The 20,923-nt window shown below is 41.8% G+C and overlaps 1 protein-coding gene across 1 annotated transcript; it reads right to left on the minus strand.

The window, feature by feature from the left end:
- Nucleotides 1–951: 951 nt before the first annotated feature.
- Nucleotides 952–20,653, minus strand: LOC307250797 (homeobox protein aristaless-like 4). The gene is made up of 4 exons (XM_080027998.1): nucleotides 20,270–20,653; nucleotides 10,109–10,422; nucleotides 3,770–3,898; nucleotides 952–2,067 (listed from the first exon to the last, which is right to left on the minus strand). Exons 1-4 carry the CDS (start codon nucleotides 20,604–20,606, stop codon nucleotides 1,747–1,749), a joined length of 1,101 nt encoding a protein of 366 aa, XP_079884124.1. The 5' UTR covers nucleotides 20,607–20,653; the 3' UTR covers nucleotides 952–1,746.
- Nucleotides 20,654–20,923: the final 270 nt, after the last annotated feature.

The following is a 20,923-nucleotide window of genomic DNA, read 5'->3' on the forward strand; positions in this document are numbered from 1 at the left end:
ATCTTATCACATACTACTTTCCTTTATCTTATGTGTGAGTAAACCTAATATTTTTAGGTTTTGGACAATTAACACAACAGGTTTTATGAGATTATGATGATGAGAATTTGGGATTTTTCACTATTTTCTGGTATTCATATGTGATTAATGGAACAATCAGGAAAAAAATTATTCATTATTAGTTGCATTGCTGTTCTCAAGCATGAGGGCTGCAGTGGGCACTCGTATGTTCAAATGATCGTCCACACAGGGGAAAGAAAGGCCATGCAGGCGTCATAGAGAGATCAGCCAAAAGACTAATGAAGCCTGTCTCTAGCCTCAGCCTGCAGCCCGGCTCTGGTGACAAGCTTATTCCGGCGGGGTAACACACAGAAACACCCCTGCAATCACTGGACGCGCTCACTACATTCCTGCAGTCCCGCTCTAATGTCATGACATTAGCTAAACATTACGGAATGCTCTTCTGGACCATGGGGGGGGGCACTGATTTGACCAGCAGTCTCTGGCATGCGAAGGATTATTTGTCATCTCTGCTGAGCCGACATGTAACTATGAATTGATTACTACAGCGTGTGGAACTGTGTGTGCAGTTCGTCCTCACCATGATGTACTGTGGTGTTTAGGAAGGGCAGGACAGCTCACTTTGATGCTAATTAAGTGTGTCCATTCCTGTTGGTTCATGATCGAAGCTGGCAAGGCTAGTTGGTGTTGAAGGCTGCTGCTGTGCGTAGCTGGGCCTTGTCTGCCACTGGAGACAGTGTTTCCTGTAACCTGAGGCCTGAGCCTAGCAGGGGGAACCTGTGGGGGCAGCCCTGGGGGAGGAAATGACACGTTGGTTTGAAATTGCTGCCAATCCAACGGCCTGCCCTCCTCCCACAATAAATTGGCACAGGCCGTGTCTGCTCTCGATCAATTAGACTGTTCACTTATTCGATTCAACCTTTTGCAGGGACGTAAACTACCCACCGCACAATTGTTTTCTCTCATAAACAATTATAGTTTAACTTAAAGGACAGTTTGCAGTGACAATTGACGGAAAAGAAACTCCCAGCACTCCTGCATCTGAGCTTGCTTTCATTCGAGTGGCCTTGGCTTTCTAAATGGCTTTTGAAAAACAAATACAGAATGTTCAGATATGTATTTGAACTCATTTACACAGTATGAGAGCCAAGTCTAAAGTAACACAAACAAAATGAGTGGGGAAGGATGGGCAAAGAAGAAGCTAAGAAGCTTAAGGAAGTAGATATTGTGAATCAAGCTTAATTCTTTCAATTAAAATACTGTACGGTAACTTAAGGCTGGATTTGGCACTGAATTTCTGTCTTCCATAGATTTTGTAAACAGCTTTATTGTGTTGCTTACTTTACTGAAACCTTTAACTATTATAAATTACCCAGTTTATCGTGATATTTGAATGAGACCTGAGAGATCAAAGAATCAGGAATTAACACAACATCAAAGTAACATCTTCGTCAAAGTCACACCTTTCTTATTTCTCTCACTTTCAGCATCTGCTGATTGTCACAGTCACAGTTGTTATCCCGGTTGCGTTTGGCCGCTGTAATGGCCTCTGTTATCTCCACAGTCTCTCCCTGTTCATTTGACCTGTGTTATCATTAGTGCTCTCAGAAAGAAAGAAAAAAACTCCCTCCTCCCCCACGGCGCTCGCTGATGGCTGCTCCAGGAAAGAGGGCCATATGGGGGGGGGGGGGGGGGGGGAGCAGGGTGGACCCGGGGCCTGGGACATCATGTAGCCCAAGAGATGGCTGCACTGTGTTCCTTGGCCTTCATACGCAGCGCAGCTATGCTTGAGGACTTGCGGTCTGGATCAACATTGAGATCATAGCCATTGATTCCACCGCCCATCCCCGGACCCCCGAAAAGGCTGCCCATGTGTGTCTGTCCCATGTGGCTGCTGCCTGGACTAGGCACGCCCAGGAAGTCAGGGACGCCTCCGGGACCGTGAGGGTGAGGCGGCATGCAGGACTGGACCGAGTCACAAGGCACAACGCAACCCGGCACTGGAGAGGCCCCACTGCTGCTCCCGATCCATGAAGGGTTCTGGATCTGGAGGAGAAGAGCAGGGATTATGAATTAAAGCAGCTTTAATTGACATGCTGTCATAACAAAATCAAATGATAACGTGAAAACAGTGTGAAAGTGGTCGCTCGTAGTGATGAACCCACCGACAATATTTACTTAAATCTGCATCTCCCCTCTGCTATACAAAGCTTTATACATAGTGGGTATAGGCTCATCCAGCCTGCTACTTTATTGCTTCACTCTTTACCGCTCTCATGAAGTTGTATTTAGCCACATTGTGCAGCTGTTTTTCTGTGAGAAGGCTTGAAAAACCCCACTGTACACTACTATAGCTCAGGAGCAGAGAGCAGCTTAGTGGAGCCTTCAGCAGCCAAAGAAACAGAAATTAACCTCAAGAGTTGGTAGTAGACCAAAACCAGATATAAATAGAGCTAACATAGGACTTACATTCAGGTGGACAGAAAAACTATACCAAATTAATGCTAATGTTTCTCCGTTACTGCTGGATGTGTAAACATGCAACTTGTTTGCTAACAACATTTCCTATATCAGCTTAAGATAATTATGTCAATGTTGTGTTAAAAACTTGTTTTCTCTGCCCCCAAGCGGTTCAAAAAAACCACTGATTTAATAACACTCGCGTTTCCATGGCACAACTAGATTGGATTAAGACCAAACTAGACACTCGAACGGACCGTGTCACTTGTCTGAGTATACATGGCCTTTCAGGAATCGGATAAATGTCCGATGCATGGCTGTCTCCACTATGCTAGGTGGCGCTGTAGCCCTTTCAACAAGTGGTTATAGAGCCACGTCAGGTTCCCTTCCGGCAATAACCCTACTATTTTTTACGTCGTCTCCTACCACTTCCTTGTGAAATCCTCCGCAGGGATTCTCGGGCAAGCGCAGAACGAAAACTCCGATATGCGATATCCGATCCCTGTATACATGCAGAGAGAATGCCGACTATGAACGAGTTATCTAGGTGTTCTTATCCGACTTCGCTTGTCTGTTAATGTGCCGATTTGTGTGCGAAGTAGATTGGATAAAGGTGCTTACATGCATTTTACAAGTCCTGTTGAAGTCTTATTCGTTTATTTACCCGATTATGGGTCTGCATGACTCAGTGCGTTTCCATGGCACAACTAGATTAGATTATCACATATATCGAACTAGACACTCGAACGGACCGTGTCACTTGTCTGAGTTTACATGGCCTTTCTTTCAGATATCGGATAAATGTCCAATGCATGGCTGTCTCCACTATGCTAGGTGGCGCTGTAGCCCTTTCAACCATGCTTTCAACAAGTGTTGAAAGAGCCACGTCCGGTTCTCTTCCGGCAACAACCCATGGTGTAGCCTATTACGCGCAGGCACACAAGCACAGAACGAGAAGTCCGATATGCGATGTCCGATCCCTGTATACATGCAGAGAGAAAGCCGACAACCAACGACTTATCTAGGTGTTCTTATCCAACATCTCTTGTCCGTTATCGTGCCGATTTGTGTGCGAAGTAGATCGGATAAAGGTGTTTACATGCATTTTACAAGTCCTGTTGAAGTCTTATTCGTTTATTTACCCGATTATGGGTCTGCATGTAAACGCACTGACTGATTCATTGATTACTTCCACCCGTCATTACCATTTATGATTCTGATATCTCAGATCACAAGCAGCTCTGTATAGTAATATTCAGTGAGCGGTCTACCACGTCTTTTCCTTCACCTGTGCATAGTTTTCAGGCCGAGTCAGTAGAGGCAGCTCATAAGCCGTAGAGAAGTGTGTCCGGACCTGTTGCATCTGGCCAAAGCGCTCCCTCTTCCTCCACTTGGCTCTGCGATTCTGGAACCACACCTGAGAAGAAAACAAACCATTAGGAGAACGCAGAAACAAAACTTTATAAATTCAACTCTCAACTCTCGTCTCACGTGCAGACACATTTTTTTGGGGCTTTTTTTTTTGTTGCACAAAACGAGGCCGTCCTCACCGCTCAGCAAGACAAAGTGAAACGCTGAACCACATAAAATGAAGATTGTGGAGCAAATAAATTCTTCAGCACATGAAAGTCCGGGCCCAGGTTTTAAGACTTGACGTGCCTTTAAAGTGCCATCCACATGGAGCTATTGATGTGAAAATGGTGAGTCTCCCCTGGTGCCGCACGTTTCAGCTCCTCCCTTTGATACACAGGCGTCTGCCTCCCTTCAGGCTGCCAGCGTCGACAGATCCACATCTGGGCCTGTAGCCATTCATAAATCACTCTGAGAAAGGTGTGCTCTCCCCCACATGTCAGCACAGTGGGATGCAGTGGGGAATACCTCTGTGTAATCCATGAAAACCAAAGTTCAACTTTTGACCAAGAATATGCTCCTCTTTGTCCGTGTTTGGGTTTTATTAAGTATGCTATGGAGTATATGAAGCAGATCCTTCAGGGTAAATTCTTCTTTTGAGATTGATAGACACGCTACTTTACAGAATAGGGTGTTTCTTCAGGACCTGCTGACAGATCAAGTGCAGGCTACTTAGCTCATTTTAGCTGTGGAAGGCACTGGAGAAAAGCAGGACTGAAGGTTGAGAGAGTATCATTAGAAAAACAAAAAACTCAAGCTTCATTGCTTGAAATCACAGAAGTAGATCTGCTCAAGTGTTTGTATAAACGGTCAATGCTGTGTATTGCAGTAGCCTTTTTACTGTTGTTATTTATGTCTATTCCATGCACACAACGTCTACTGTGAATCTCTGTTGCTCTTTCTTAGCTTTCTTCCTCATTTGTCCGCATCCAATAGGTTGTTGTATGTTGTACAGATGGCAAATTCTTGTGAGGCCGATTTGTTGTATTGTGATTTCGGCTATGTAAACAAAATTGACTTGAAGTTGACGTTAATGGGCAAGAGTTACATTGTTGCCCTATAACGGAGCTATTGGATATTTACTTTAGACATAAACACATATTTATAGACATTACAATGCTTTGTAATTAGTTAAATATTAGCTATATTGACTGGCCTGGGTGAACCCAGCCAAGTCTGCCAGCGATTTGATTTCGCCCTCCAGGCTCTTCTGGACCACTGTTTTGCCCTGTCTCCTCCTTAACTGTTGGTGACAATAACAAACGCTGATTCCAGACCCATGTTCAATATTACATAAGATTGAGCTGTGGTCTGGTGACAGCCAGGCTGTATTTTGACACCTAAGTGGCCTTCAAACCTTTGTTTATTAAATGCCAAACATGTCTGCATGCTCCAGAGCTGCAATGATAATCTACAGAAAACTATTCATGGGAAATATTTAAAGTTAATAGTTAAAGTATTTTTTTTGGCATTTTTATGCTTTTTATTGACAGTGCAGAGACAGAGTTGAAATGGGGCAGAGAGGGGAGTGACATGCAGAGAACGACCGCGGGCTGGAATCGAACCCGGGTCCGCTGCTGGCCGAGGCCCATGGGGGGGGGACGCCCTATCAACTGAGCTAAGGGCGCCCCACTGTTAAAGTAAATTTGCTGGCAAAAATGTACGTCTCAAGCTTCTCAAATGTTAGAATTTTTTGCTTTTTTTCATCATTGTTAATTAAACATTTACTATATGTTGATGTTTCATAGAACAAAGTTGTTTGATCAATCAAGAAAGTCATTGGCAGAATATTTCATTATCAAAATAATTGTGCTGTACAGTAATTGTTTGATGTAAGACCAAAAGCAACATCTGCCTGTTAATGAAAATAATCAAATTAAAATGAATACAACTGATTCATTCAATAGACCAAACATAACTCAAATCAGGACATTTTAGTGATTTTTTACCTCTTAAATCCTCCAATAACATTAACTTTATAAAAGCCTGTGGAAGCCATTTATAATTTCTGCTTTCCTAACCATGCATCTCTTCAAAACTTTCTCACATGGCAATGCAAGAGAATATAGGAGCGAAGGGGGTTGAGGGGGTGCTGTGAGCCCCCACATGTTTGTCAGTATCTATTTGTTGGTTGTTGAATCTTATACTCCCAAGAGGGGAAGGGAAACTTCTTCAAAGAGAAACGAGCGAGCGATCCTGCTTCAACGCAGGGGTTTGAACTTGGATTGTGGGTTGATTCCCAGCCCAATCAGCTTGTGGTTTCCACAGTCCCTGACATGCAATTTCCCCTCAGTCAACCTCCTCAAATCCCCCCTCATGGCTCCCTCACTCTCACCATTTCTCTGTCGACTTAAACACAATAGAGTTTAATGACGAACATGAGCAGTGTTGCACAAAGATGTAAAGGATGTGTGTATTATTTTTACTATCCCATGTGGAGTTTTTCTTAAAGATCACTGGGGATTTTTATCAAATAGGATAAGACCAGTTATAAGAATCTCAACGTGCACACAAAGCTGTAATGTTTCTGACTGGATAAAACAACTAGCAAGTCATTTCATCAAAGAGAAGACCATAAATGGCCTCTTGCTGCACATATTGCCTGCGTTTTTTTTGCGAAAGGCTGACGTAAAGAAATGTCGCCTGACTCCGACATTCCGCAGGTCAGCTGGTGAGATTAGAGGATAGCTCACCCTAGCAAAGTGGTAAACTGATATCTGAGGTTGTGGCTGAACCCCAATGTCAAGGTGAGGGGTTGATGCCCTTTGAATTATATCGTATGTCCTGGAGGAGAGCTCGGAGTCTATGTTATACTCCCCTTGGGGATTTGGGCTGTATTATTGTTTAAGGTTTGTCATGTCTTTCCTTTGGTTTTTCTGTGGTTACGTGAGCTCATAACATCACAGGTCTCCAAATTTAATCCCCAACACAAAAGGCCCCCCATAGGACCGATGATGACCATAAAGCTTTCTTAAAGTTATTATTATAGTCTCTAGTAAGTAATGACGCTGTTTGGTTTATCAGAGGTTAATTTATAGCCCCAGGAATACTTTCTGCCTTTATGTATCACCATTTCATTTGAGTCGAAGAGCTAAGCATCATATTGTCCTGAAAAATAAATACACCGCAATATTTGGAAAACTCCAAGGTCATTTAACCAACCAAAACAATTACTTTTCTATATGGATGAAAAAAAGGTCCCATCTGCTGCACATACAAATCTCTCTCTCTCTCTCTCTCTCTCTTTCTCTCTCTCTCTCTCTCTCTCTCTCTCTTTCTCTCTCTCTCTTTCCCAGGTTATCCATATTTTATCTAATTCAAACACATGTTGGAGCCAGAAATTATATTCTGTATCTCTTCGCTCAATTTGTGCAACATGAACAATTAAATATTTAATATCTGTTATATTGGTTGTTTTTATGTTTCTATCCAATAGCCTATTTAATATTTTTATACTACATAATGTGTCAAAGTTGTGTTTAACATGTCATTTTTGGCTGCCTTGATTTCGGAAATACAGTCACAACTTCATAAACACGCAAAATCGTATCATGTTGTGGAGCTGATGAAATATTTATTTGATTTTGAACGTTTAAAGTCTTTAAGGATTCTGGAAACAATAAATGCAATTGGTGTGTACACGACCAGGAACCTATTAATTTTAATGCTTTGCTCTGTGTGATGCATTCAAAAGTATTAAAAGGGTAAATGATTGTTTTAAAGGTATAATGTTTTATCAGTTACCGAGCTGTCATCTCAGTTGTGATGGATCAACATAACTTTCCTTTACTCCTCTATTCTTGGCGTACTCCCAGCCGACTGTTGTAGCGCAGCCTTATCTCTCCCTCCCTGTCCCCCCGCCACCTCTCTCTCTCTCTCTCTCTCTCTCTCTCTCTCTCTCTCTCTCTCTCTCTCTCTCCATGTCTCTCTCCTCCCTCTTCCCTTTTAAGTCGGCGAGGGGAAGTGGGGATATTGGAAAGTGAGATGGGAGAATGTTCAAACTGGAGCTTGTTTTCATTTCATGTTTAATTTCCTGACGCCTAAGCCCTTGGCTTTCCGCAGCTAACCTCTCTGACCTTTCGGAGGCGTGCAGACGAGAGCAATGGACCAAGCGCGCACACACACACACACACACACACACACACACACACACACACACACACACACACACACACACACACAGACACAGAAAACAGATGCATTTACATACCATGTTATATACAAAATTCAAAGTCAGTCACTAACAAATGTGTTCTTTTAACATGGACGCTCTCACACACTTACTGGAACCTTCTATAAACAAACGATGTCAGACACATATATGCCCCCTTGTCTTGGTTTCTGGGCTCTGTGTGTCATGTTTCACAGAGGGTTTGCTCTACGTAGCTTTGCCTTTGAACGGCAGTAGGAATAAGACTCAAGCCAAATAGTTTGGCAAGGAGATCATTCAGGGAACATTATGAAGTCAGATGTGTCCCTTTGCTGCTCTGTGTCTCTTATTTTCCGACTTACAAAAGTCTAAGTTCATTTAAGAGGAAAGCATGCAGTGTATTTGAAATAGCAGAATTGTGAAGGATCAACGGAGTGACCCATCTTTATATATGAATCTCGAGGATGCTATAACACTTACTACTCTTGTTTGTTTTATCTTGCGGACATCTGCAAGGAAGGTGGCTCAGAGCTCTTGCAGCTCAAAGTGCTTGGCGGTGATACAGTAATTGCTAAAGACGTTGACAGCAAAAGGCAGCTTACAGAGCCATTAAAGAGCTTTATTTATGCTCCAGAGCCAGCAGGCAGAGAGAGGGAGAGGAAGAGGGAGAGAGGGAGGGCAGAGTGCACAACTCCAAAAGCAGCTTTGAAGTCCAGCCGTCTCACCTCATCTCTGTCATCCTGGACCGCAGCGATTGATAGACTGCCGCACAGTCACTCAGACACAGCCCCCTCCTACGTAAAAAGTGGTCAGTGTTGGGAAGTTCAAGTCTGAGGCCTAGACCCAATTGCACTAAATAAACTAGTGGTAGCAGCAGTCACAGATGTGATTATGGAAAACTGAAGCCCGACTTTATGAAGACATTCATCATCAAACTGAGGATAAAACTGCAGGACCTTGACATTGGCATTTTGGCAAAAAACATCTGCACCCTGTAGTTGAATGGCTGTTGTTTTCGAGATGAAAAGGATTCTCCAAATGGCTTGCCAAGCTTCCAGTGCCCCTTGGTATTCAACAATTGGATATCCCTGGACTTTGTCTTGATGGACCTTCTGTTGAAATTGTGGGGTTTAGTCTTGATTGCGTGCATATTTAGGGTCTGATTTTAGAAGCATGGGTCAAACCTCACAGTGACTCAACAGAGTCTGCTGTGTGCCTGTCAGATGAGGAAGTTAATTATATTCATCTGGGGAATAGATGGGCCTGTATGATCGCAACATGAATGTACTTATTTTACTGTACCACCACAAGGACCAGGCCAGGTTTTCGCTCCCTGACTATGTCTTGGACCCTGCATGGAAATTGAAACTGGCATCTCAAAGTGTTTTTTTATATCCTTGCCAAATAGCTTTGATGACTTTCCTTTTTTTCCCATGTGTTTCCTGGTGAAGTAGTTTGAAAACAGTAGTGCTGGGGAGAAACCCTTGGCCTCTGACCTTTTTCTTGCAGAGCCTGTTGCATGTAAAAGCTATGAGCGGAGTATTCCCTCAGTCCCACCCATCCCACTCTGATCTAAAACTGGCAGGCAGAAAGAGAGATGGAGAACAATAGGCCTTGCTGTCTGCTCAAAGAACAATCTTTGTCAACACGCCAGTCTTGACTCTCCCAGCCCTCTTTGTCAGGTCCCCAAGTGATTTTTTGCATGCAAACAGCTCATGGAGAAGGAACAACAGAATCTGTCATTTCAGCGAATATGCCAAATTGACATGTATTTGCTCTCGTGACAAAGCAGTGTTTCCAGAAACCTAACAAAGTCATTAGTGTGCCAAAGCTTCCAAACCTTCACATTGTCACATCATTAGACATTTCAACACTTAAATTAAATGGTTTTCCAAGGCACAGACAAATTATATCATTCTGTGTCGTTGCAGGTGTCACATGAGAAAACATTTCATTACTAAAAGGGAATGGACAAATGGACCTATTTTGTTCAAGTTGGAGGATTCCCTAATGTCAATGCAGGTATATTTTTGAACATTTAGTCTGGTATTATTCCCTGGTCCTCACCTGTACACGAGCCTCCGTCAGGTCAGTCCTCAGTGCCAGCTGCTCGCGGGCATAGACATCTGGGTAGTGTGTCTTCTGGAACACCTTCTCCAGCTCTTCTAGCTGGTAGCTGGTGAATGTGGTGCGGTTGCGTCTCTTCTTGCCTTTGTTGCTCTCGGCCTCGCTTTTGTCTAGAGGGCTGGAGAGGTCGGAGCCCGGCCGCTCGTTGGGCCCCTTCTCACCGGGCACCTTTAGGTTCAGGTAGCTGCCCTCCATCCCAGAAGGGTCCACGCTCTGAGGCAACTCAGACTCTGTCAGGCCGCTGTTGTCTTTCCCTGTGAGTACGAAATCAAGAAGGAGATGGAGGAAGTGTGGAAAGTTACAATTTTGTTTCTTAGTAAAGATGCAGTTTTATTGTCGAGGAGTACTACTTGGTTAGTGAACAGTTAATAAAATCAATAATAGATCTCATTTCTTCGGTTGCTCTGGTGGGGACAAAAGATAGCTTGGACTTAGGAGTTTAAATTCTTAACAGAAAGTCTACATTTGCAATTGAAAGTGTTGGGTTTGAAGGAAGTGTAGGTCCAATGAAATAATTCCATTTACATTTTGGGAAATGTAGGATCCCCTGTGTTTTTTCCCCCAAAATATTTCCTTTTATATGACTCTCTCTTGAAATACAACACTAAATCACAGTGCGTTTTAATTATGTGATGTGGTTTGACTGCACTGCTCAAAAACATAGTCAAACATACTAGAGAGATTTGTAAGTTAACATGGTCTTCTCCTGTTATTCTTAAAAAGCCATTTTGGTTTTGTTGAAGTTTGCCAACACAAGTTTGCCAGTTTGTTTCTTAAGGTTTTCATTTCATTCTTGAAAGATAGCTCTATATGTAATACAATTACAATTCTTACTGTGATAATATTATTTACATATATGCTTTTATTACCAACTTTTTTTTACCATTTTAGAGCTGTAAAAAGAATCCACGTGTTATCAATAATAGTCCTTTATAATTATTACTACTCTATAATTGGATAATTTAGCAGAACAATACTTTCTTCAAACCGTGGCCATAGTGCCTCAGTGGGTCTGCTCATTGTCACATTACAGCATCCGCCCAAAACGACATTTACTTTATGCTGACATCACCTCTCTAATGTTTTATTTTAAGGTTCAAAGGCCTTGTCTGAATGCAGAAAGTCTCTCAAAGTTGAAAAGAAGACATGTCTCTTTCTGTTTGAAAGGTATGTCACTACACATTGGCGTGACCTGTGACACAGCCCTTGAAGCCCTCTCCCTCACAACCCTCAATCACGCCACCTGAAACCCGAGCCACAAAACAACCTGCTTCACCTCGAGCCGTGTATGGTGGGCCTTGTGTGCGGGGGCCTTGCCCCTCAGATGTAAACAACATTGTGTTTGTCACTTTCAATTTCGACTGCATCCATTTTGTGACAGACCTGGCTCTGTTCTTGTCAGTGCTTGCTGGCTGTGTTGTTCCCCTTTTAGGAGATGAAGAAGGCTGTCCCTTCTCCTTCAATAAACAAACAGCTGTGTGAATAAATAAGCTGAAGGGCTCTGGTTGCTGGCCAGTGAGAACAGTGTGCTCTGTCAGCCTCCCTGTTTGACTTTCCTGCAAATGGGCACGGGGAGACGCTATCCTTACTTTATTGGTCCAAAACCAGCGCATAATGATCTCCTCCACACAAAAAAACATTGTGCAACACCAGCATTGTTTAAGTCCAACAACATTTGTAGGATCAAATGTAGGACGATTAGCTTAATAGTTATGTGCTTATGTGCGTGCATTTAACTTTGTCACTTTGAATTATTGTTTTGAGTAATGTCAGTAATGGCCTCCTGTCATGCTCAGAAACCCATTGCAATGAAGGAGAGTGACTTGACACCTAGTGGCACTGGTGACTCACTGAGCCGAGGGTTTTTTGGTTAGTACGATGACTGAATAGTTTTAGAGTGATGAAGCTAGGCGGTGGCTGTCTGCAACATGCATGTTTGTTTTCATGGATTAGTACGCCTTTTGGCTAGTCCGTCCCACAACGAGAAGTCAATAGTCATCCACTCGATACTGCAGCAGCCCTCCCCTGCTCTGTGGTGCAGACTTGCCCCGACTGAGATGCTAATGGAACAGCACAGCTCGCCCAGCTGGAGTTCATGACCTCATATCGCTGTGGCCCACCTGTCAGACCCTCTTACAGTCTCCACGCCAGGCAGATGTTCTGACATCATCAACCCCCGCGCTGGCCTCATATGCTAAAGCACTGTGCAATATTTTCATTTCTACCCCCAGGCAACAGCATAGCCGCAATGTTAAGAAGTAAGACAGGTCAATGGCAGGTTCCTGCTTTGCATTTGCATCCGTGAGAGAAAATGCAGTTATGCCCCTGAGCAAGGCATATATATCCTGTAACGCAGAGGGAACAGCTGGACACACATATGAGGAGAAAGGAAGATGGTGGGATAGTTGGTGGCCATGTTTAAAGTGCTCAGTCTTATACTGTTTCGGTAACATTGCCACCTAAATCTGCACTAACTACAATGTTTCTACCTTAAAGGATGAGTTCGTCATTTTGGGAAATATTCTTATTTCTATCTTTCCAAGAGTTAGGTGAGAAGCATAACACTACTCTCATCTGTACAGCAAACATAAAGCTACCTCTAGCAACAAGCTAGGTTAGCTAAGCATAAAGACTGGAAAAATGGGGAAACGGCTTGACTGGTTTGTAACTAAATCTGCAGCACATTTTAAGATCCTTAATTAATACATTATGTTTCACCAGTACAGAATACTAAGTGTAAAATGACAATTCACCATGTGATATATGACGATTTTTGACTGGAAGTAGTTGCCAGGCAGCCAGTGGTGTTATGTAGTCCTACCAGTTTGGCACATAACACCCTGTAAAATAAAATTGTATTATTACATTCAGGTTGTTGTACTTATTAAACAAAAGAAAAACAGCAAATGTTGTTACATGTGGGCAAAGCTAGGCTAGCTACACACTTTATGCTAAACTAAGCTAGTCGGGTAGTTGTAGTAGTGTCATATTTACTAAAAAAATGAAAGTAACATAAGTATTTTAATCGAAGTCCCTACAAGAAAAGTGAAACTGTTCCTTTAATGTTCTCAGCCTTGTGTAGACTTTACTCTGGAAAATGCACTAATCAGCATTTTTTTTCTGTCTACTCCAAATTCATCTGTCTTTTTTTTATCTGTTTCACCAATCACACAGAATCCTTTGCCACAAACATCTCCCAGTATTCCCACATGCTGAGCTGTCTTTTCTGCACACTGTTCTGGAGAACACAGCCTTCACACACTGCTTTCTTTTGGGAGCCAAGATTCCACTGCACTAGCTCCAGCTTTCTTGGCGTTGAGAGGAATGTGTTCTTGACTGTTGTTCTCATTTGGGTATTCATCAACGAATGTATGAATGCGGCGAATATGACCGGCTGATTCCTGCAATTTGCCAGAGTTACTCTGTGACAAGCTGCAGACCTCTTCAGTTAGCTGAGGTCAGATGTTTACTAGGGTCAGCAATTTAATCACTGCTGAAAACAGAGAGAAAACATCAAAGTGTAATTTAACTGGTTGTAAAGCAACAGGGCTCCCTCTAAGTTTTTATGGAAAGGGACGGGGAGGGTCAAGTGAAGCCAAATAAAAGAAACACTATAAATTAGTAACCTGGGGAAGGGTTAATGACCAAACACTAAATAGGGAAGGGAATGCTTTTAAACAGAGTGCTCTAAAATGTTCTCTCAAAACACTGAAAGCTGACTGCAATCTGCCACAATGGCTCTCCACTTATCACACCTTTAATGGACCAAATAAAGTCAAATATTCCAGTCTTTGGCGACTTTTAATTTTATATTCACTGCCTGTTTGCAGACATGCTTTGGGCTAGATTGTCTTTCCCGCAGCACAGTCTAAGACCTGATGTTGACTGTTGTTTCCTCGGTTGGAAGGGAGGCTCCCAGATGTTCCTGAGGAGAGATCTATGCCAGTGGCTCACGCAGGAATGCAGATTCCCTGGGAAACCAGAAAATCTTTCTGTTCAGCCTCAGCTCCTGATAAATTGACACGATCATGACCTCACTACTGTCAAAATACCTTGAGCTGTAGCTGTCACTGACTCCTATCAAAGAGCATAAAAATAGTTTGAGGATTTTTTTTCTTTCAGAAATGCAGTGAATAGTGGTAAAGGTACACATGTTTTTTCCCTAAATGTTTTGGTAAAACCTTAAATTTGAAAAGCAGATTTTGAAGTATTTGCAGTGAAACGCATGTGCATGTTCAACTTAATGTTATAATAAATCAGTGCAGAGAAGAAAAAAAATCCACAATCAATACATTAAAGCCACTACGAGTAACATGGCACGTTGGCGTCCCCTTTGGACAAAAGCGGTATAGTAGTATTTTTACGACGCCCGCTGTCGCAAAGCTGTTTTCTAGCTCATGCCAGGCGTGCGAGTGTGAACTGAGAAGGGCGCAATATAGTGCATGTCCGTGTGTTGAAAGTGTGAGGACTCTTTTCAGCTCCGTGAGAGTGGTTTTGACACTGCATCAACTAATGCCAGTCAGTGCTACACACACCTGATTGCAATGAGTTGATGCAGCAGTGTCACCTAACTACTCTCTCTCACAGAGCTGAAAGATTACTTGTCCTCACAGAAAGCGAATGAACGAGAGACGGCAGTTAGTATGGATCACGATGAGGTAATGTGTTTGTGTTGTTGATGTAAATAATGACTATTTCAGATAATGGTTATCTGATGATGGTGAAGCAAAGCAAACTTTGTGTTAGTACCAACCGCTCATTCATTTAGGAGTAAACACTGCAGTCTAGTTTCACTCTTGTGAAATTGTATACACGTTGCTTGGCAATGCCCTCGTCCCGCCCGTAGCCTATATCACTCTCCCTTTTAGCTTTTCTTCATTGCATTATCTTTTTTTTCTTTGATGGTTCAACCCCGTTATCAGTCGTTATGACGACAAATAACTGTCTCAAACAAGGCTCCCGTTCCCCTTCCCTCACCTTGAGGGATAGGCTTCTCAAATCGCGTTGCTGCGCCACACTGAAATCTGCGACCAATACGGATATGTGACCATAGAGCCTGCACGAGCGAACCGAAAATCGGACTGGGTGTGCGACCAGACCAAAAGCAGTAATTAAAAACTATTTAAAAACGTCTTTCTTTGCACTGATGGTCTCGTTTGCTGTTAAAGGTCATTTATGATTATCAGAGGAAACATGAGGCTGTTTAAAAGATATTTAAATGTTACTCGTAGCCGCTTTAACCTCTCAAGGGCTTTGTATCATCATTATTACTAGCAATGGGCTTTGGTGATAAACCTGAAGTTAAAACAAGGGGGTATCATATGATAAAGAATCAAATCAGGATAAGGATTTGTAATTAAATGTGATTATAAATGATGCAATCAATTGTTGGTTAGCCTCGCTCTGTCTTCATGTCATATTATCACATTATTATGAAATTGTTTTGCCTCTTTGCAAATATAGAAAGCATAAAGAAAGTTTGTGGTACAGGCAGTGTCAAACTAGAAAAAGAAACCTTGCTTCTCTGCTGAAAGGATGCTGAGAAAGAGAAAAATAACTATTGTTAATTATGGGCCTAAAAGTAATCATCATACTTGTGCAATGCCCAGTAGTTTCCATCATTAGTCTGTCTTGGATTTCCGGAGTTTACGTTTTGTGGCTTCTCAGGCAATATGCTTATACCCTTTCTGCGTGGCCAATGTTTGCATCATACTAGAACCCTTACATAGTTTAGATTTAGCTGACTGATAAGACTCAAGGAAGTCAAGGTAAAGACACAGCTTCAGCCTCCACATGAAAGGCACCGATTAAAATGTGTGCCAGCTGCTTAAAGTTTCCAAATCCTGAAAGTGAAGGGCAAGGCATGCTGTGCAAAAAAATATAGGAGCAGAAAAACATCATTTTGAGTGGTGATAAGGAGATTAAATCCACTTTCAGAGATGAAACACTCTGCACTCTGTGTTGAACGTCTTGTGTTTCTATTCACGCAATTGCAAGCGATTTGCTTCCTGAGTCACAAATTTGAACAACGCCTTTAAATTGTAATGAGTCAGGAATCCATTCTTTCAAGTGTTCTCATTATGCATTCAGATGTATTCTACTCCACATCACACACGCCAGCACGATCACAGGTGTCAGTCTGGCATTTGCTTATTGTTAACATCGACACAATGTGTTAGTCATCAGCGCATGCATATCCTGTGACATCACTTCCCGCAGCCTTTTAACATGTACTTAAAGTTCTATATTTTGACAGGATGCCTTGAAAACGCTTCCAGGACTTTTTTTGGGGTCTTGTTTTGGTTTTTTCATACACCCTAGAAAAATGTTTTACATATCACAGGATGCTTTAATATTCCACTGACAGGAGGAGGGGTTGTTTGAAAGTCCAAAGATTGACGTAGCTGTATGTTAAAAATATGTAATTTGCTTTAAACTGTTATTTTGTGAAAAGACAAAGCGAGTGAGGCACAGAAAGTGCATACAGAGTGTTCACACAGACTCTTCAATGCAATGCAGAACTTAACCTCAGAACTGACCACAGGCCCATAAACACAATGGTTTCTACTTTTCACATTTAGCCTTTGGCTCCACTTACATTCTCTCAAATTTAGAAGTATGGTAATATTTTCTTTTTAAATTTGTGTTTAGAAAATGTTGCAGTCTCTTTATTACAGCCATTTATAAGGAAACAGAAAATTTATTAAACGTATAAGCAAAAAATACATTTATGCAAAGCATCTCAAAGCCACAGCATTCAGTAAAGTCTATGCATGTAAACAATCATTCACACACGTGTGCGGCTTTCCAAGAAACCCTCTTATTTCTCCTGAGTCCCCCAAATAATTACCCAAGCTCAATGTCCTTTACTGACTCATTGCTTATTTGTACAAGGTATTGTTGAGACGGGGTTATGTAAACCAGTCCCACTTTGTCATCTCAGGCACTCTCCGAAGCTTTGGAGATCTGATGTTAGAGGAGTATGAATAATAACTATAGGAGCCAGTAATGCACATCTGCCTTGGATTAATGTAGACCTCTCCTGCAGTGTTGACCTGCATTCCTCAGCACTCGATCAGCTCCAAGGGTTTTATTTCATTCATCGCTGTGTGAGCAGGTAGACGGCTACAACCCTGTCCTCACTGTGGGATAGTTACTCTGATTCACACAGGCACTCTAGGACACAGTTCCGCAACCTGAGCCACCGCTGTACAGAAATACGCTCAATGACTCTTTCAGGGACATTACTGTATTTTTAATGACAGCCACTTAAAAATCGGGTTGAGACTATAGTGTGATTTTCATTTACGCAAAACCGCATAAACCTTGCAAAACATTTTGCTGTTATTTTAGAGATCAAACTGTATATGCGAGAATTTCTGGATACTAATTTTAGTATCACTTTCAAGCTTTTTTAAATCTCAATATTTGCTACAGCTGAATCATACTTGTTGTGCCATTGAAATAAAGTGATTTTGAAGAAATAATTTGCCAAATAAAGAGACTGAAAAGTAGGTGTTAATATCTTGAGGCCTATGCTACAAAATAATTCCCTTCATATTTGAAGAGAATTAGCACAGTAAATCCACATATTTACTTTTGGTTCTCTCATGCTATTAAATGTAATTACTAACATATTTGCAATTTAAGCATGTATTGTATACACAGTGGTGGCATAGCTGGTGAGATGTTTTCTCTTTTATTCTGTGTATTTTGATGTTCCCAAACACTGATTTGCATTTAACATCCTCAGAATGACACAGATACCAAATGTTGGGTTGCCATGTAAACAGTGTTTCATTTGTAGCATGAAGTTGCCACACAGAAACCTCCCTTCTCGTGTGAGATGACTTTTGTCATCAGGATGGAGATAAAGCATCAGCATTGAGCAATACATCTCCCATTGAAGACCACACATAACAGCACAAGCCTGTTGACGCCTGAGGCTTTGGCAAGACCCCAAAGTATCCTCCCCAGAGCCATGATGCCTTCATCTGGCTGCAACATTTTCAATAATAACATTGCAGAGCTCTCCTCAAGGGAGGCATGTTGCATTTAATGATGGTGCTTAAATGGTTCCGTCAACGCACTTGCCAAATCAATTCACCTCAGTGCAGGGGTGCTTGGGTCTGATTGGAGGCATTGATCCACTACAGAAAAAGTGACACTTCAGTTCCAAACAAAGAGTGTGGCCGTTTTTTTTTTCTTTCTAAAAAAAAAAAAGATTACTTATCACTTTATGACTGTACTATGGCAGTGGTGTACGGCTACTGCTCAGAAAATGTAGTTATAGCCTACTGAAGGCCTAATTGGTTCCACTGAACAGAATTAGCAGGTCAATTTTATTTTTTACAGATAATGTTTCAATTTACGTTTATACTATCAAGCATTTAGTGTATTTAAATACGTCATGGTTTAGCTTCTGTAATCTAATTATTTATTTTTTTCAGTGACTAAATATTTTCCAGCGCGAATCGCCCATTACGATTTGGGCCTGCATTTGGTTGGGTTGCTGCAGAATTTTAGATGAACATCCAATTTTAACTGTGATTATAACAGATGTTTTCTCCTGTAACATCCGCGTCATTCTTAACATCTGGACCTGAAAGATAGGCGCCGGAAAGTCTGTACTCCGATAACTCACCAAAATATTATTATTAAGGTCAATTTTAATGCAGGCGATAATATATTTAAAAAAAATCGTATGCACATATTTTGAAAAGTTTATTTTTTATACATATATAAGGGTGTATTTTGTAGGGTCTCGGCCCTTCATTGCGGGTCTGTTGTCACGCTGTCTGCTCAATAATGAGGTTTTCTCGGTTTCTTTTAAACCCTCACGTCTCGTAAAACGGACAGTAAACAGATTGTTTTCTTTAAGCTGTATTTTGTAGTGTAGGCGAATAGCCATAAGACTCTGTAAAATAGGCAAAGCTATCGTTTTAAATACACCTATTGCTAGCCTATTCGTCGGAATATCCAAGCGTGCAGTCTCAAAATATTTAAATCACTGTCAGTGATTTTTTAATTATGCTCGGCAAATTGTAAATAGAGCTGCTCCAGTGAATACATTAATTTATTTAGTCAATTGTAGTAATTATTTTTAAAAATTAGGCTATTATTCACCTGCGCCTAAAATAAAATAAATCAAACATAATGAGCCATGTGTTAGAAAAGTGTGTTTTTAGAGTAGACTAAATAGAATTGTACTTTTTTCATTTGGACCTTTTTCGTTATTAGTCTACATGTTTGTGCGCCTTAACGCAGGTGAGTTATGGTTTACATTTAGCCTAAATAGTCAAATAATTCTTGACGTCTATATTTGCTAGTGATGAAGATCATTTTACTGTCGGCAGACAAGAACAGACTGCAGCAGTGGGCCAGTGGGAGATCAGTGACATGGCTCCTGAAATTAGAGCCAATAAATTAAGTGAAGAGATGGAAAACCTGTCACTGGCAGTCTGTTAATGTCATAAGGTCAATGTGCTTAAAAAGGTCATGCATCAGTTATAAAAATAGTTTAGAATAACTTCGTCGTAACGGAAATCATTTGAAATGCTACATGTATGGCTCATCTTGCAGGCTTTCAGGGCAGGACATCCTATTTCACTGAACTGTGTGTTAATGTAGGCTAGAGTTTGCGTATTTGTCCATAAATGTTCATATTCAGTAGGCTACCCCATATAGTTGCTTATTTCGTACAAATTGTATAGGTTTTCCTAATAGTTTTAAGGATTTATAAGGTATGCAATTAAGACAACCGGGTAAGTTACATTTTCAGAAAAGCATGGCTTATTAAGTTTCTCGTCAGTTGTCCACATAAATTGAAGATACATTGTTGCATTAAGTATTACATTATACATAAACGTCTCTGTTCAGTTGACAAAAAAAAAATCTGGGGCTGATTGGTGGAAATCCTGGTGGGGTTTACCCTGTCTTCTGCTTTTCGCTCACACATTACTAACTTCAGATGCGGCATCAGGCTACACACTAGGCTTTACGTTTCCATTATTGCTTGCAATTGTCTCCTGCTGTCGTGCATTTCCGTTCAACTCAAGGCCGATGTGTTGCCTCCGATATATAATAATTCCACTGACTCACCATAGCAGGGCATGAGCGTCCCGTTGAGTCCCCCGTCCGGGTGCAGCTTGCTTCCTTCGGGCGGAGTTTTGCAGGTCGGTCGCTGCATGAAGAGCTGGTATTTGTTGAATGTGCCTTCTTCAGCGCCATCCAATGACTGGCACTCCGACTGGAAAGGACTCCGGGACTTCTCTCCGTAAGGCTGCCCCTTACCCTGAATGAACGTGGGGCTATATTTGGTTTCAGCGCTCGGGAAAGTCCTGAACGGGTTCGCCTGGTGATCCCTAACTTGCGAGGACGTGCTATAATATGAATCCATCGATGTCATATCGCAGTATGAGACGCACGCTGCGTTCATACCTAAAAAAAAAAGTTATATTAAAAAAAAATCCACACGGTTTCTTCTTTCCCTCCCCTTCTCTAGACAGCAGATATTCTCATGCACTGACAAACTCACTCATATGCGCTCATGCACACACACTCTCGCGCTGCCGCATCTGGGACTGGTTAAAAAATGAATCAGATGTTTTCCAGAGACTGCAGACTGAACAAATGCTAAAAGCCCCCTGAAGGTTTGTCGAGGTAAAAAGAGAAATGCCTTGCTCAAGCTGATGCCGCCTCAGTAGCTTAACACACACACACACGGAGAGAGAGAGAGACACACACACATAGGCC

The sequence above is a fragment of the Ammodytes marinus genome (genome assembly GCF_949987685.1).
Source record: "Ammodytes marinus genome assembly, chromosome: 5".
In the NCBI taxonomy this organism is placed as follows: Eukaryota; Metazoa; Chordata; class Actinopteri; order Uranoscopiformes; family Ammodytidae; genus Ammodytes; species Ammodytes marinus.

Excerpts from the sequence above, each read along its gene's own strand:
- LOC307250797 (XM_080027998.1), bottom strand. The coding sequence starts at position 20,606 with ATGAACGCAGCGTGCGTCTCATACTGCGATATGACATCGATGGATTCA. Across the intron at positions 10,423-20,269 it reads GACGCTCATGCCCTGCTATG|GGAAAGACAACAGCGGCCTG; the intron begins GTGAGTCAGTGG and ends TCGTACTCACAG. Across the intron at positions 2,068-3,769 it reads GGCCTGAAAACTATGCACAG|ATCCAGAACCCTTCATGGAT; the intron begins GTGAAGGAAAAG and ends CTTCTCCTCCAG.